The sequence below is a fragment of the Molothrus ater genome, chromosome 7 (genome assembly GCF_012460135.2).
Source record: "Molothrus ater isolate BHLD 08-10-18 breed brown headed cowbird chromosome 7, BPBGC_Mater_1.1, whole genome shotgun sequence".
NCBI lineage: Eukaryota > Metazoa > Chordata > Aves > Passeriformes > Icteridae > Molothrus > Molothrus ater.
This window is the reverse complement of record NC_050484.2, coordinates 5,976,535-5,992,764: the sequence shown is the minus strand read 5'-3', so window position 1 is coordinate 5,992,764 and position 16,230 is coordinate 5,976,535. Positions and strand designations below refer to the sequence as shown.

At 42.9% G+C, this 16,230-nt stretch overlaps 2 protein-coding genes across 6 annotated transcripts in view; one reads left to right on the top strand and one right to left on the bottom strand.

The window, feature by feature from the left end:
• ZNF804A (zinc finger protein 804A) overlaps positions 1 to 2,471 on the bottom strand; it is a 145,985-nt gene extending 143,514 nt beyond the window's left edge. Inside the window, exon 1 of the mRNA XM_036386786.2 lies at positions 1,808 to 2,471. Coding sequence (XP_036242679.1) covers positions 1,808 to 1,918 — 111 coding nt within the window. The 5' untranslated portion in view covers positions 1,919 to 2,471. The remainder of the gene's footprint in view (positions 1 to 1,807) is intronic.
• LOC118688866 (actin nucleation-promoting factor WASL-like) lies at positions 2,085 to 16,005 on the top strand. 5 transcript variants are annotated; one of them, XR_008508490.1, is made up of 5 exons: positions 2,085 to 2,282; positions 2,553 to 2,674; positions 3,166 to 3,312; positions 11,142 to 11,299; positions 15,961 to 16,005. XR_008508490.1 is itself a non-coding variant. In XM_036386792.1 (5 exons), exons 1-4 carry the CDS (start codon positions 2,160 to 2,162, stop codon positions 3,961 to 3,963), a joined length of 453 nt encoding a protein of 150 aa, XP_036242685.1. In that variant the 5' UTR covers positions 2,085 to 2,159; the 3' UTR covers positions 3,964 to 3,970; positions 5,198 to 5,853. The 5 variants fall into 5 exon arrangements, 3 of the variants coding, with proteins under 3 accessions (XP_036242685.1, XP_054371411.1, XP_036242684.1); XM_036386792.1 differs by lacking the exons at positions 11,142 to 11,299; positions 15,961 to 16,005 and adding exons at positions 3,903 to 3,970; positions 5,198 to 5,853; XM_054515436.1 differs by lacking the exon at positions 15,961 to 16,005 and having other exon boundaries at positions 11,142 to 11,357.
• Positions 16,006 to 16,230: the final 225 nt, after the last annotated feature.

Here is a 16,230-nt window from a genome sequence, read left to right as displayed (position 1 = left end):
ATCTGTACCATTTATTTCATACAGAAGGATTTCATTTTGCTGTCCACAGAGCCAACATCAAGAACTCTTCCTTTCCAACCCAGCAAAAACTTTGCCAGTGCTCAGTGCACACCCTAAGGGTTCTCGTGGCAGTCCCACAGCCAACACTGCCTTGTCTCCCCTCACATCTGTCTCCATGAAGAGCAGGGCTGAGTTAAAATTTCTTCCCAGAGTACATTTTTTTCCAGAGTATGAGCCCTTCAAAGCCCACATAATTATTTTTTTATTTGACTTTGAAGTTAGCACCAGTCTTTCCCAAAATATTTTGGTCACAAATAATTTTATCAGTAAATAAATTAATCAGGAATATTGAGAATACAGAGCTGCCATTTTTTTGGTTTTTTTTTTTTTTTGCCAAGGGAATAAAAATATTTTTTAAAAAATGCTGTTGAAGCAGAATCCATTATGAACTGCAAGATAATACACAGTCCAAAAGTTACATCAGAGTGTTCTCAGTCCTGCCAAATGCATCTTTACTGAAATTGTTTAGTAGGAAGAAGGTGATGTATCATGCCATTATTTGAAATGTACCAAATATTTCTGCAGTAGGTCTTGGGTTTGCAACTGTAACAGTGAAATATTACACACATATTGCCATCTCATGGATACTACAAATACTTGTTTAAAATTCCAAGAACGCAACCCCTGACAGAAAAATATGCAGAATCCACAGCAAATAAAATTGTAAAGATTTACAACGTGAAAGCAGGAACTTCACATTTGAAACAGTCCAAAAATCTGCCTCAGATTCTCTCGTAGTAGTTACTATTTTTATGACTTGGCTCAGACTTGCTTTAATCTCTTTATTTAGGAAGAAATTGCAAGCTTGCCAACTCTAGCAAATGTTAAGTACTTCAGTAAATTCCCCATCAATATAGGTCGTGCATTCGAGGGAACAAGAATGTGGTGAGTAAGTTCTGCTCCATCTCCTCCAAAGAGGATTTCAGGATGAGGCAGTGATGGGAGAGAGAGATAAACAACGTGGCTAAGCCCCTCGTTCAGCTCCATCCTCCTCTCCAGACATCTGTCCACACTGTGTTGTGCCGCGATTGAGATGTTCTGCCATGCAGCTCACCCAGCCTGCCGTTATCCCACATCCCTTTTATCTGAGCAGGCAGGAGAGCAAATGCATTGCCAAGGCTACTTCACCGTCACTCTTCCATTAAAGTTCGGGATCAGCACGAGGCGAGTTCGAGCAAGTCAGCAAAACCACAGGAAACCCAACAGATGCAAAGATACCCGAGTATGGAGGATCAATTCACAAACAGCCCGAACAGCCTGTGCAGGCATTCCGGAGCATCTACTACACCCAATTGCCTAAAACCCACCGAGTCCTGTCAAACCCCGAGTTCAGCTCTCAAAGAGAACTTGGCAGCCAACAAACCAAAACGCGGATCGTTTCTCAGGCTCTGCTCAACCGCGCCTCTCTACCCAAAGGGCTCGGACAAGCCAGCAGACAAGTTTCGGCTCCCTCCCCGCCCTTCCCCGGCTGGGACCCGCGGCTGTGCCCGCACGGGGGGACAGCACCGGCGGCCACCGGGGAGCCCCCGCGCCGGGAGCCGCGCTCAGCCCCGCGGCACCGCCGCTCCCCGGGCTCCCCGGGCTGCGGAGCCCCGGCCCTGCGGCTCCCCGCCCAGGAGGGTCCCCGGGCCGCCCGCAGCTCTGCGGGGACACGGCAGCGCCTGCCCCGAGGGCACCGCGTCCCCGCGGCGGCCAAGGAGGGGCGAGCCGGAGGAGGAAGGGGGAAGGCAAGGGAAGAAGCCATTACCAGAGTTTTGTTGCCGTTCTTGCTGAGGGGGCCGCGGAAAACTCCCTTGATGTTGCGAAAGTGCCCGTTGCTGAGGTGCGCGGAGCTGATGACAATGTAGTAGCACTCCATGGGGCCGGGGCCGCCTCCTCGGGCCGGGCTCGGCGGGGCTGGGCGGGGAGGGCCGGGGCCGGGGCCGGCGGGGGCCGGGGCTGCGGCCCCTCAGGCGCGGCGCGGCCGCGGGAGGAGGGTGAGGAGGGTGAGGAGGATGCGCGGCGCGGCGGCCGCGGCGGAGCCGAGCGAGCTGCCGCCGCCGCTGGCAGGCATAGTGCTATTATAGCGAGCAGCCTTGCCGGTCGGCTGCACTGAGCCAATGGCAGGGAGCCACTGGGCTGGTACCGAGCGCTGTCAGAGGAGGACATCTGTCACACGCCGCCTCCACCGCCACCCACCGCCCCACGCCCCGCTGCCCCCGCCGCGGACGGGCCGCCGGCAGGTAAAGGGGGACGGGCGGGGGGAGAGGGCAGAGCCGGCACCCCGAGCGCAGCCAGCCCCGCAGGTGGGCTGTGCCCTCCTTTTTCCGGGGGTGGGGACGACGAGCAGTGTGATTCCTCCGGGGTTTGGGGGGTGGGCATGGAGAGATGCCCGGGGTGCGACGCCCCCAGCCCAACGCTCCCGCCCTCCCCCCTCTTCCGAGCAGCCCCCGCGCCCTCCACCGCGCCCTTTCCTTTTTTTGTTACATATTTCTCTAACACCCTACTCACAGGCACCTCCACCACCTGCCCGGGCCGGAGCAGCCCCCCCGCTCCATCGGCCGCCTCTCTCGGCTCCTCTGGCCCTTGACAACGTTAACTGGGGGAAATCGGTCATTCCTCACCCTCGCTCGGGGTAAGCTCCATCCCGCCCTTCGCCGGGCTGTGGCCGCCGCAGCCCATCCCCGCCGCATCCCGCAGGATCGGGAGCGGGCTGGCAAAACTTCTGGGTCACGGGAAGCGCTTGGGGCCGCACCCCCCCTTCCCAGGGCGCCTGCATCCCTCATCCTGGGGGGCCCGCATCCCCCCCTTCCCGGGGCGCCTGCATCCCTCCTGCTCGGGGGCCCCCATCCCCCCTCCTTCCCGGGGTGCCTGCATCCCTCCTCCTCCTCCTTGGGAGCTGCATCCCCCCCTTCCCGGGGTGCCTGCATCCCTTCTCCTTGGGGGCCGCATCGCCCGTTCCCGGGGCGCCTGCATCCCCCATTTCCCGGGGCTCTCCCGCCGCTCCCCCGCGGTCACTCACGGTTCTCCCGGCCCGGGGCCGCCGGCGGAGGCGGCTCTGCCCACCCGGCCTCGCAGGGCTTGGGCGTCTGCAAGGAAAGGGGCACCGACCATGGTTTCTTGCAGGCTCTGGCGCAGACTCTGCGATCCTCAGCCTCAACGCCCGTGTGATGTACTCGGCTCGGTTCGACAAAGCCCCCAGCAAAGTGGGCTAAAAACCATTAGGTACATCAGCATGAGGCAGCTGTGGCATGCCCCTGCTCCTTCACCAGCGTAAGTGTTCCTTTCTTTCTGCAGCACACAAACCAGAGCTGGATTCCAGGACCAGAATTTGTCACAGTCTAAGATGTGCACAAGAAAGATGCTTTAAATGTGGTTTGTTGTTTTGTTGGGGATTTTCTCCCCCATAAGGTATCTGTGATTTGCAGATTTTCTCATGTGAGGAGGGAAACACTCTTAGCTGGCTCATCATCCAACCTGCTTGACCTTTATTCTGCTTTGTAAAAATCAAGATTGATGGGATGAATTTCCAGTGCCAAAAGAAGGAGCACCTTAGAAAAGAAGCCCAGAAGCATGATGCAACATCTGAACACGTCCCTTAGTCAGCATTTACTGCTGGCAACATAATAGCAGTGTCCTATCATCTTGTCCTCCAAAGGAGATGAGCTGCTGCCAGAAGATTGAGGACGGGGACACACACAAACACCTCCCTGGCAGAAATTATTGCCTCAGGTGTTTGCATCCTTCATGAAGGAAGCCCCATTTTTTTTGAGATGTGCCCCCTTCTGATAAACATCTTCTATCATTGCCTTGGATCATACACAGTGAATAGTAAATTTTGACAGCTGTCACTCATTCTTTAGCATTTCCAGGACTTGGGAAGAAATTACGGAAATGGCAAAAGTGGAAAGTTTTGACAGCTGAGCCACAGGTGAGAGATCAGAATTTGCTGCTTCTTGGTACAGCCAAAAAAAGAGTGTGATAATGTAAACCAGATTTTTTTGGTTATCAGGATGTACGTGTACATCTAGAAATAACCAGCAAGTTCGTTGCCATGTGAAAATCAAGTCAATATTATAAATACCTGATAAATTTAAAAACACAGCACACTGAAGGCCTGGTTCCCCTTCAAGACGGAATCATGGGTGCAGTTCCCTCTCAAAAATGTCAGAAGAAAGACATAAAATCATGCAAGAAATAAAATCAGGCAACTCTTTCCTGGGAATAAATATATTCCAGATTGGACTAGAACAATTTTTTCCCACCTTCTAAACAGAACATTACTGATGTGTGAGGACCCTTCTGCCTGGGAATCAAAGTCCACACATCCACCTTCTCAAAGAACTGGAACCTTTTTCTCTGAAATCCTTGCACAGACACGTTGCTGACACATTTACTCACAGCTGCCACAGCCATGCCTGGGCCCTCCCAGGGTTTTTTTAAAGTTTCAGGGCTGTACAGCTGCTCTCTGGCCTTTCAGAGACATGCAGGCACTGCTTGTACGCTCCTGTTAAGAGTCCAAGGACTTGGGAACATCTTCTTGCAGCAACAGAGAAATAATCTACTCCCGCAGCTCAGGTTTCAAATGTTCCCCCTGCTTTGTACCAAACAGAAGTGAGCAACAGCATTGAAAGCTGCTATAGCTTCTGCTCATGAAATTCACTGTCCTCCTCCATTAAGGGAGGGAAAAACAAACAATTAAAACAACAAACAATTAAAAAACACCTGATTCCTCCAAAGCACTGAATTAACAAAGAACAACAAATAACACCTGACAAGCAAAATACATATTTCTAGTCCTGCTTATTCTGGTTGTCTTTTTATTTTTTATTTTTTTTAGCTGATCTCTGATCTATCTCAACCCTTCACCTAAGTTTTCATGCCTCATTCTTTTATTATGATCACACAGCTCAAGATGCTTCTTCCATCCCAAATGTTTTATTTTTTATAAATTGCTTATTTCACATCAATCCCTAACCCTATGGCTCCTACCTACCACCAATCTTCCCTATTTCCATCTGTGTCTTGTTCTCCTGGGTAAGTATCTGGGGTTTCAGCTGTTTATATTGCTATTTATACAAATCTCTGCTGTGTAATAATAACCAGTGCTGCTTATTTACTCACTGTTTTATTTTTCCATTTGGTAAAAATCTCCAAGGAATTATTCCTGTATAAAACAGCAAATACCAACTCAAGAAGCAGGCTATGGATTTGAGAGACTTTCTGGAAAACTTGTGAACGAGAAGCCAGCGAACAAATGAAACTAACTCTTGCGCATTCTACTGTTTTTCTGCCTGTGAGAATACTCAATATTCTGCATTCTAATATTTAATAATATTCATTATTTAATAAATAATCCTGGCATAACCCAGAAAAAATATTCAAGAGTATAAACTCTTTTGGTTAGCAGTTTTTAAAGCATGGCACAGCATATGTGTTACTAACATACCCTGAAAAATCAAATGATTGAAGCAAATTCTCTCTTGAAACAAACTCATCAAGGATAGAAAGGAATATCTGTGCTCAAGTCACAAGAAGCTCAATTAAATTCCCATGGCAATTCTTACCGAATTCAACTAAATTCACTTTATCCTAAGACACCTCCCTGTAAGTAATCTGCTGCCTGAGACACACCCTTTTACCATCTCCTGGACTTTGAGTCTCCTTTTACTGGTCCTTTTTTCCTTTTTTACTGAGCCTTGTATAGGTTTCCTTTTTTCAGAGGCCCATCATCCTTGCATGAAGCAGAAGGAAAGCTGGGACTATCCTGAGTACTGTGAAAAGCCATTAAAGGGTAATGTGCATTAAACACTGTATTACAACTGCATTCATTCATCAGCTGTGGGGGTGGTGCAGCAGGGAGAAGAGGAAACTGGGATGCTCTGGTAGCCTAGCTCCCAGCACATCCCTCATGCTGTGTGAGGAGCAGCAGAGTGGGCTCCCTGCTCCAGCACTGGAGCTGAGTGCAGCTCTGGTATCACAAAGATAAGGAAAGGCAGCAGGGCCTTAAAGCCCTGCAGCCCCCAGGGTTGTGTCACAAGGAGAGCACTGGGAAGGCTTGAACTAGCATTTCAATCTCAAAAGTAGCAGCAAAGATTCATTAAAACATGCTCTGTTTGCATTTCTTAGCTCCTTCAGCCCTACAAAGCACACAGTTTCATATCGCTGCTTATGCAGAACAGCTCAGGGAAAAGGCTTGTCCAGCAAGCATTATCCCCTCCCTCTTTCCACATATCCACATCTGTATCCAGCACCACATGCCTGTGTTCAGAAATGCCAGCACTTCTCTGCCCCTGCTCTCCCCCTTCACCAATATCACCACTGTCTGCTTTAGGATACTGCTGGGAAAACCTGTGCTGTTACTGGATATAATACAGCATTCTCTGTGCTCCCTTCTTAATGTTTATGCTGCACAATTTCCCTAACAGCACATGCACACTGCATCTTCTTGTTTTCTCCCCTAATCCATTCCTAACAAATAAACCAAAGCAGTCAAATAAAAATTTAAAATAAAATTGCAAATGGGACGCTGAACATGAGGCGACACCAACAAGGAACTGATGTACTGTAATAGTATTAAACAGCAGGATATTTTTACAAAGGCCAGAAAACACCTGATGGCCCAAGCCAAAAACACCTGGTGGCTGCACAAGCCACTCCTGAGCATTTCAAACACTGAAAATGCAATTCACTGTGCTATGTGAAACATTGCCTTGGAAGCAAATCCTCTGTCAAATAGAGTGTCTCTATGTGAAAAGCAAATGGAGCCAGCAACTGGAAAATGAATCCATGAAACGGTCCATCATGGAATTATGGTTTCCCAATATCCACTCAAACCAAACATCCAAGTCAAACCCTAGCAGAATAAATGAAATTAAATTTTCAAAAATCATAACAAAAATATTGGATTTTATCTCAGAGGCAATGCTTCCATCTCTAGTGGAAGGTGTACCTGCACGTGGCAGGGGACTCTTCAGGTGCTTTTGTTTTTCAGATGATCTTTTTTAAATGGTCTCAATCCAAACCATCCTGTGACTGTTCCCAGCTGACTACTACATAAAATCTTCTTCACTTTCCCTTCTCCAACAATCTAGCACAACAGTGCAAGGAACAATCATTCAGTGGCAACACAAAAAAAACTCACTAAAAAAATATATACCCTCTCATAAATCAAAAAGCAGAAGCCAAAAGACCACAGAATGGGTGTGATCCCACCAAGCCACCACCCAAAGCTCAATAAAATCCAGCAGGCAAGGTACACAACTAGCATTACATTAAAGCAACCAACACGTGAACACCATAAACAATATCCAAAGAGATTTCAAGCAGCCGTTCTGCATCTGGTACTTTTCTGGAGATGAAGTTGACTACATAATGAGCACCAAATTTTCATTTTTACCAATTAAATTTTTTAAAATTAATTTTATCCAGTTAAAACTTGCTTTGTAAAAAAAATATTTCCAAGGTACTTAAGAAATGAAAAGCTTTTAATGAAAATAAATGAGGCACTAAGGGAAAACCTGATAAAAGGAAATCCACAAATAAACAGGAAAATTTTAAATTATGAGATCTAGGATAGCAGATGATTTGTGACCATTTATTACAAACACAGACTATTTTCCCTACCAACAGCCACACAATTTTTTTCCAGACTTGAAAAATCTGGAGTCTGAAAATTTGATCAAAAGTATTCCACAGTCAATTAGAAACTTTACATCTATGAGCTTGGGCTCATTTGCTGAAGCAGGAGCTATTTCCGTGGGTAGAAGTCCTCAAGTTCACAACCAGGAATTGGCATTAAATCCCGACTTTTCCACTGGGTGGTGGTAATGAGATCAGGAAGTTCAGGAGAACTCAGAGCACCACCAGTATTCCCTCATTTCTGTATTCACCCATTCAGTCATTCTGTCTCTCCCCCTGTGCACACATACCTACCCTTTGTGTACGTGTGCCACACTGGAAATCTACTGTCACAGCAATGGAAGGATGAATAGAATCGTTCTAAAAATTTTCAGGGCTGTACTGTGAAATTAATCTTAACACAGTTTGCTGTTTTAGCATTCAGTTCAACGACATCATTTTCTCAGTGTAAAAGCTGAAGAGAGGTGAGGTGAGACAGATGACAAGTCAGAAAATAGCACTGTTTATTCCTGAATGAGCAGGTATAAATTAGAGCCCCACTGGAGGAAAAAACACTCCAGAGATTCAAATTGTAATACATTTCATCGAGTTCAATATGTGACATGCTATGATGGCTTCCTTCTTCACGTGATCTGTAATTGTCACAGAAGAGAATGGAAATTAAATTTAAAATGTTGTGTTTACTTTCCCAACGGTGCACATTTCAGCGAGATCCATTTTTCAAAGTGGGAATGTTTGGCATAATCTGGAAATCAAAGCCCTTTACAATATTTATGGTTACGACCTCCCAGCTTAAAGCACCATAAATCACACCAGGCATTAGCTGGTTCACTTCCACAGGGCACTAGGTGTAACAAGAGCAAAACAGTACAATATCAAGCACGTGCTGGGGAAGGGTATTCCCAATATTACATCATATGATGCATTGCCATACCTTTAAAACCACACAGTTCTATGAATTATGATTTAAATACCGGTAGATACCTGCAGTCCAGTAATAAATGGCCTTCAAGTCCTTATTTTGGCCCTCCTGAGTGATGCTTGACACTATAAGCTTACTGTCTGCAAGGCCCTGTTTATTCATTAGAACAATTTCCTTTCCCTAATAACTTATGACTTACCAATCTGTCTGCTGTAGTGAAATAATATAATTACAAATCGGCATGTTAAAATGCTATCAAAAGAATTTAATCCAACTCGCAAAATATTAATAAGTTATGTGCTTAATTAAAGATAACCATATCAAAATAGCTCAAGTACATTATAGATTACTAGCCTGAAAAAAAAAATGTGGTAAGAAACAAAGTCAGTACTGCTCTAAAAATAGGGAGGAGTTGCAAAGCCCAGTGTATCTGGTTTGGCATTTGGACAATTAAAAAAATCTCTACATAATTCATTTAATTAAGTAAGAACTTACTCATTGCTTCAAGCTATATAAATCATGCCAAGTTTTACCAAATGCACATTTTCTTGAGAGTCTGTAAGACCTGTGTGATCACAAGACAAGGCAAAATACTATTAACTAAACCACAGCAAGACAACTGCCATAGGAAAGCTACAAATCTGTGTCCAAACAAAAACTTGAACAGTTGTTTATTCATCCAATTTTCAGGGTGCCTTGGAGCTGTGATGCTCTTGTATTGCTGAGCCCTGAATTAACAATCCTCCTTGTCTACATGATGGGGGGAAAAAGTATCATAATTATTAATGACTTCACATTAATTTAATTAAAATAATGAGCACTCTGACATCATTTATTTATTATTAGAGTGGAACAAGTTAGTTCCATGATTTTTCTACTCTACAGATGTTCACATGGCCTTTTGGATCAACAATTCCTTGTGACAGTAACATAGGAAGCATCACAGAAGAAAAACCTTCTCCAATACTAAAAGATTATGTTCCCCTTCTTTCCTCTTTGCCTAATCATAATACAATGTATACATGCATATATATACACACACATATATATATGTTTCGATAGTTAGGAGCTTAATTTTCTATTTTCATTATTCCTCTGTATGCTCCAGTGTCACTTGACATACTTCTCTAACTGCATATTACCTTTTCTCCATCCAAACCTGAATTCAATACGAGATATCTATTATCTAGACCTACACCCAAAATAAAGCATCTTTGCTTTTACAGAATTTCAATACCTAAATATATTAAATTACCCTTGAACTAACCTTAACATCAGCATTCCCACTAGAACCGGTGACCCTAATGCATTCTAAATGCCTCAAGTTAAGAGGAAAAGAAAGTATAAAATGTCTAAAAAGTCAAAACACAACTGAACTATTCCCTGGGAACCCATGTGCTGCAGTCTTTACAGGAAAATGCATTTACTGTAAAAAAGACCAGGCAAACCAAAAATACATGCAGAAAGAAAAAAAAAAAATCTGTACTCAAATTCTCACCACTCTGGAAGCAATGTTATGTTTAAACTGGCTCATCTTGAGTTAGTTTGAAAACAAGGAAAAAAACCAAACAAAACAACAACCAAACAAGCAACCCAGACCCTAAACCAACAAAATACCCCCACCCTACTGGTTTTGAAGCCCATCTTGGAATTCGTATCTTGTATTTATTAAGCCTGAGCCTGGCAGACTCAGACAGTGGCAGAACAGTCCTTCATGATGCCTAAACTTGCCACTTTTAGATGTCTTTGCTGCTACCCTTTTGCCAGCTGGAAATCACCATCAATTATTTGACCTAACACTGAAATAAAATATTCTTCAAGATTTTCTCTCCTTTTTTTATAAATAATCATGCTTTACTGCAAGCCACTGGAGTCTCTGTAGCCTCTGCTAGTAAAGCTTTATTGTCATTACTTTAATGCTTGAACATAAATTGATTCCTTGAGCTTCCTAGTTATTTTTGTACATCTTCTCTAAATTCCCTCTGCTCGCTTTCCTGAGTGAATTATTCTCTTATAAAAGTGCATTTGTACCCAAATGACCATAAGTGTAATCTACTTGCAGGCAGATTATATTTAAAGATCAACCCTTAAAGACAGCAATTTAAGATTTTTGATTGAATATTCATCTCCATTATGTCCTCCATGTTATTTTCAGAAAGCCAAACACGGATTAGTTTTGGAATAACACCCTAAAGGTCGAAAAGCAGGAGCTGTAACAAAATTGTCTCACTGAGGGTCTTTGAGAATAAAAATAACGTGCAGGGAGTGCCACTGCAAAATGAGATGGGATATAAGGATGCAGGGCACACGTTTACCTCTGTGCTGCTGCTCCTTCATCTTTCTGGCTTTCCACTCGTGGAGGGTCTCTGGTGGGGGCTGACTTTGGCACTCCAGGCTGCCAAACCCATCCTGGCTTCTTACAGGGACCACCGACTCCTCACACCCCCAAATCACTCTTCTCGTTGCTTAAATTCTAGCACAGCCAATTCTTTGACTGTAAGTGATGCTTCATTTTTTTCTCACCATTTCTCATCTGCAGTTTACTGGCCCTTCACATGAGGAGCTAACAAGAAAGCCAAGAGAAACCCAAACACTATTTGTATGAATTTATTAGCAGGAAGCCAATTTTTGCTCAATATTACAACCGTGTATTTTGGATTTAACAGAACATTCCTCAAACTGAAGGCCAGCAGAGAGGTAAGTGGTTTTTTGGACAAAGCATTTTCTGCCCCTGTGAAAACAGCAGCAGGAAACAAACTCCAGTGGTCAAAATTGGATCATAAAGATGAAAAACCATATGTGTTTCTGGTCTTTAAATTGCTACTCTACAGAGTGATAAGAGACATCATATAGAACCTTATCAGGATTTAATTTCCTAACAGAAATGAGAAAGGAATTTGCAAAGCCCCTCTTACATGAGCTAGCATTAGATTGCAGTACATGATAAAAATATCTTAACAGGCGTATACCTAAGGAAGATTACATTCCATCTCTTCTTCCTGAAGATGCTTTCTATACACAAATTCTTTTTAAAATAGCATATTTCTGGTATGCTGGGCATGACTGTCTTCTTCAGGAAATGTTTTCTGGCAAAAAAAAAAAACCCTCCTCACAGTTACTGTATCTTTTTAGTGCTTCTGTAATAATACCTGGAAAAATGCTCTTGGTATAGGAGGTTTATGAATGAAACCTGTCAAAGTATACGTACTACAAAAAAAGAAGATTGCTAAATTGCTTTTAAATTTAATTCTTGGCTGTAGTCTGTGTCATAAAGGCTCTATGCTAAAGCTACCACCAGTAAGTGAAAACCCTGGTTAGTATGTATTTGTATTTTGTACCTACATCTTTGCCATGTCATTCTGCATCTGACTCTTGTATCCTAAATATATTTACTAAACCCCCCCACATTCTATTCTATTTCTAGTCTCTACCAACTACAATGCTATTTCCAGATAAACTCAAATTTCCAAAGGGCTCACTGTGAGCAATGTCACCCTTTTGATCAAGAAAATGAGCACATTTTAACACAAATTTTAGACTTTTCACATTGTGATATATTTACTGTGAGGACACTATAAAGAGCATTTACAAACAACATATCCAACATGTTACAAACATGTTCAGCATCCATGTGGGGCCTCTGGGAACAGTGGAGACAAGCAGAGCTCTGGATTTTGGGGTTAGTTGCTCTGCTGGGCAATGGGCAGTATTTTAGGACAAGCGGCCACAGGAAATGAGGGCTCCCCACCCTCAGCTTCACCTTTTCTCTGCTCTGGAGATTTTGCAGGTTCTCCTCCTCATGTCTCTAACCTAATCTAATTCTTAGAACCTAAAATACCTGTCACAACAGTCAGAACAGGATTATTTGCTATACCACAACAAGTGCTAATCTCATTTTACAGCACTGCAAGTGCCATTACAAGGAATAGTTTTTCCACAGCCAACTTGGATTTTTGTTAGATAAATTTAAAAGGGCTAACTATTAATAAAACACCCTAACATATGTACCCCACTAAGACTGTGGCCATCCTACCTGGTTTTAAAAATGTCTGAGTTGTATCCCCCATGCTTAAATATGTACTATAGATGCTTTCTGTGAGTTTTGTTTGTTTAGTTTGGTTTTGGGGTTTTTTTCTTGTTTGAGGTTTTTTTTTGTTTTTTTTTTTTGGTGTGTGTTTGTTTGGCTTTTTTGTTGCTGTTTTTTTTTTTGTTGTTTTTTTTTTTTAATGACACCGCTTCCTAGAAATATTTCTGAGAAGGGTTTGGCTCTTTCCTCCCTGCTGTGCACATCCACTGGGATGATGAAGCAGGGAGGATTTCCCACACTTATCTCCAGTATGTCTCCTGCGTCAGGCTGTTCTGTGACTCTGCAAAGCACACTGCACATCCTGGTGCTGTGCCAAGCCTGCCTGGGAAGACAGATTCCCAACCAGCTCCTCATGCCACAACCAAAATCACCCAACCTTACAGAAACACGCTGCTGACTACACTCTGCAATACGTTTTGGTGTGAAAAAGCTTCAGATAAGTAAAAATTTCAGCAGAATCTGACCTTTCCTTGGACATACTTCAAGATTTACTGCAATGTTATGTTCCAGTTATAGAAACACCCCAAATGAATAAGCAGATATTTAAATTTTACAGATGCCACCCTAAGGAAAAAATGTAGTGAAACATAAATGGCACGATTACCTAATGGGCATAGCAAAATGTTAGGAAAATGAAGTGTTTGGATAAAACAGCAACGATTAATTTTTCATTTAATTTTTTTTCTCAAATATAACATGCTTCTGGAGATCATACTTAGTGAACATACTCGTGGTTCCAGGCCCACACACTATTTTAATTCCATAAGGTGTGTGGGAGGTTTTTTAAATCCACATAATTTTGTGTTATTTTCTTTTTACATGTTAAGTTATTATCATCAGATGGAGGGGAAATTAAACATTCTGAATGTGTTAAAAGCCTTGGTCTTCTTGACTCCTATTACCAACTGCTAACTATTGCTAAACTCATCCATTTTTGGAACATGAACAACCTTGATAACATCAGATGAAGACAAAATAAAAATAGAGCTTTGGCAAATCCTGTGAATTGAATTCCGGTATCTCGGAACACCGTGTAAAGCTCTTGACTGGCTTTGCAAATGGAACTCACTATATTAATACTGAAGCTAGCTCATTTCCTAACTTTGCTAAGAGCAGCCAGAACTACAGTCATGCTGCAATAGTGAGGAACTAAATAAAATCCAGGCTATGAATATAGCTGTGATTTGTTTTTTCCCTGGGAAAGGTTTTGCGAAAATTATTCCTAAAAAGCTTTATATCTAGTCGTCCTTTCCTTTGGGGGCACATTATATATGATGTTTCCTCCTTTTTCTGAGAGTAGGCAGTAAAAGCCATCGTTTCCATCACCTTAATTATTGGGCTTTTAAGATGACCAGAATTAAAAAGCATTTCTTTCTTTATGCAGTCCTTATTTTGACATACGGTCCTGTACAGAGCACTTGGATTTCATCACCACTCAGACACACTGCAATAAAGATGCTTAATGAGCAGCAAGCCCAGTTTTTGCTTGTCTGGGTCATGTTTACATGACATGATGCCTTGGGAAGAGTCCCTGGAGCACATATTCTGACATGTTAACGTGTGAAAAACCACCAGAAACAACAGTGACAACACTAGGGAGAGGCAGATGTAGATTTATATCTAAAGAAGGGTAATTTGTGCTGATGTGGGTACAATAAAAACAAATTCCAGTTTGTACTAGGTAAAATCCTCCACTTTCCAAAACCATATCAGCTCTAGAGAATCACATACAGTTTAGTTACTTCACTAACAGCTTTTATTTGAGGAGCCAAATAAATAGCCAAATGGAGACTATAGAAGTCTCTTTGCTGCAAGGAGAGAAAAGATAATAGATAATTTTAAAAAAGCATGGAATTCTTTAAGAACCACCAAATAGCCTGAATTAATTCAATTTCAGATTAAAAAAAAATAAAGCCTCCAATGTCAGGTGATTTCACTGCATAAATATCTGGAAGTTGTGTTATTATTTAATGCTTTCCTCTGTTCATAAGCCTCTTAGAACAGAAGCACGTTCTCTAGAGATCATTGGCTTACTGTGTACCTAAAGAAATTAAGATACAGTTCAATTATGGTAAATATATTTCATTTTCGCCCAGGAATGGGCAGGTGAAAGGGCTTAAGTTCAAATGGAAATTAGATTAACAATAATAAGAAAGTTATTTAACCCCTAACTTATATAGTGTAGTCCTTGGGCAGCTTTTTGAGAGCATTCACAGCCAGTGTAGAAAACGAAGCATCAAGACCATATACCTCAATTTTTGTGATGGATTTTAAATCCATTTTCAAATCCTATCAGTGAAAAATCATCTTTCACTTGGTAGCCATGTGTTCTCTCAAGTTCTTTAAATAATATTTAAAACCTAATGTAAGCAACATGCAGCATTTATATCCCATATCACTACCCAAAACACAATACAATGCAGCAATAAAAGGTGTCTTTCCACTGGTAAACTTACAGTGCTTTGGCTACAGCCTTTACTTTGCTTCTGCCAAATCAGTTTCACCATAATGTTGATGAACTTTCCAGAAAGGAGTGGCTTTGCTGTTTTGGGCCATTTTATCCTATAAGGTCTAAGAGAAAGCAATTTTTTTTCCCCATTTCTTTTAAGGCTCCACAACATGTTGAATATTACACTAGGGATGGTTTTGCTGTTGCTGGTTTTGCCTTGGACAGCATTGCAATTTAGTGATCCATTAAAATGATGGGAAAGGACACTCACATCCTTAATGCACACCACTTAGGGGCCCTATTGGAGCCAGTGAGCACCAGTCCTCACCAACTGAGGAAAGCAAGCCTTAAAACCTCTTAAACCAGTCCACACCAACTGAGGAAAGCAAGCCTTAAAACCTCTACAAGGAGGGAGTTTGCTGAAACCAAGATACATAAATGCAATCTATTGGTAATAAGCAGAATCAGAAACTGGAGATCTGGATGGCTTGGCTGGCTGATTTAAAATCAAGACTAAACCAGAGGTTGTCTAAGAACAAGGCTACCTGCTTCACAGACAGAGTGTGGTACATCAAAAAGCAATTAAATCAGAGGCCTCAGCATTTGTTTTTGTTTCAATTGCAGTCAGTACCAGCCATCGACCAATAACAGCATTTAAACAGCAAGCAAGCAGTGTCACTGTTGGGCAAGGAACTGAACCGGCAGAGATTAGGAAATACACTGCAGTGGGAAGGCAGCTAAGCACAGGCATCAGTTATTTAGGGATTCAGTCGTGCCTGCTGCCCACAACAACAACAACAACTCTCTCTGCTGTATTTTCAGAAATGAGCTTTCTGCCAACACTAACGCAGCAGCTGCAAACTCCACTGAAGATTGCAGCTTAATCACTCCAGGGTTCCTCCAAGCCCTGCTAAGCACTGACCTGACAAGGACTGACTTGTGGCTCTGGAACAGGGTGTGCAGCATCCTCACTTCCCTGTGACCAGAGCTTTTGGTTGTGGAAAGCTTCATTCAAGCTCCTGACAAGCTCGCAAGCACCACCCCTGCTATTCCATCTCCTTCCAGCCCAGATATTCCCTGCAGGCCACACAC

What these genes read in the sequence shown, in the direction of transcription:
- LOC118688866 (XM_036386792.1), top strand. Translation starts at nt 2,160, where the DNA reads ATGGCAGGGAGCCACTGGGCTGGTACCGAGCGCTGTCAGAGGAGGACA. An exon ending in CGCGGACGGGCCGCCGGCAG is followed by an intron (nt 2,283 to 2,552) that starts GTAAAGGGGGAC and finishes CCCTACTCACAG; the next exon opens with GCACCTCCACCACCTGCCCG. An exon ending in ATTCCTCACCCTCGCTCGGG is followed by an intron (nt 2,675 to 3,165) that starts GTAAGCTCCATC and finishes GGTTTCTTGCAG; the next exon opens with GCTCTGGCGCAGACTCTGCG.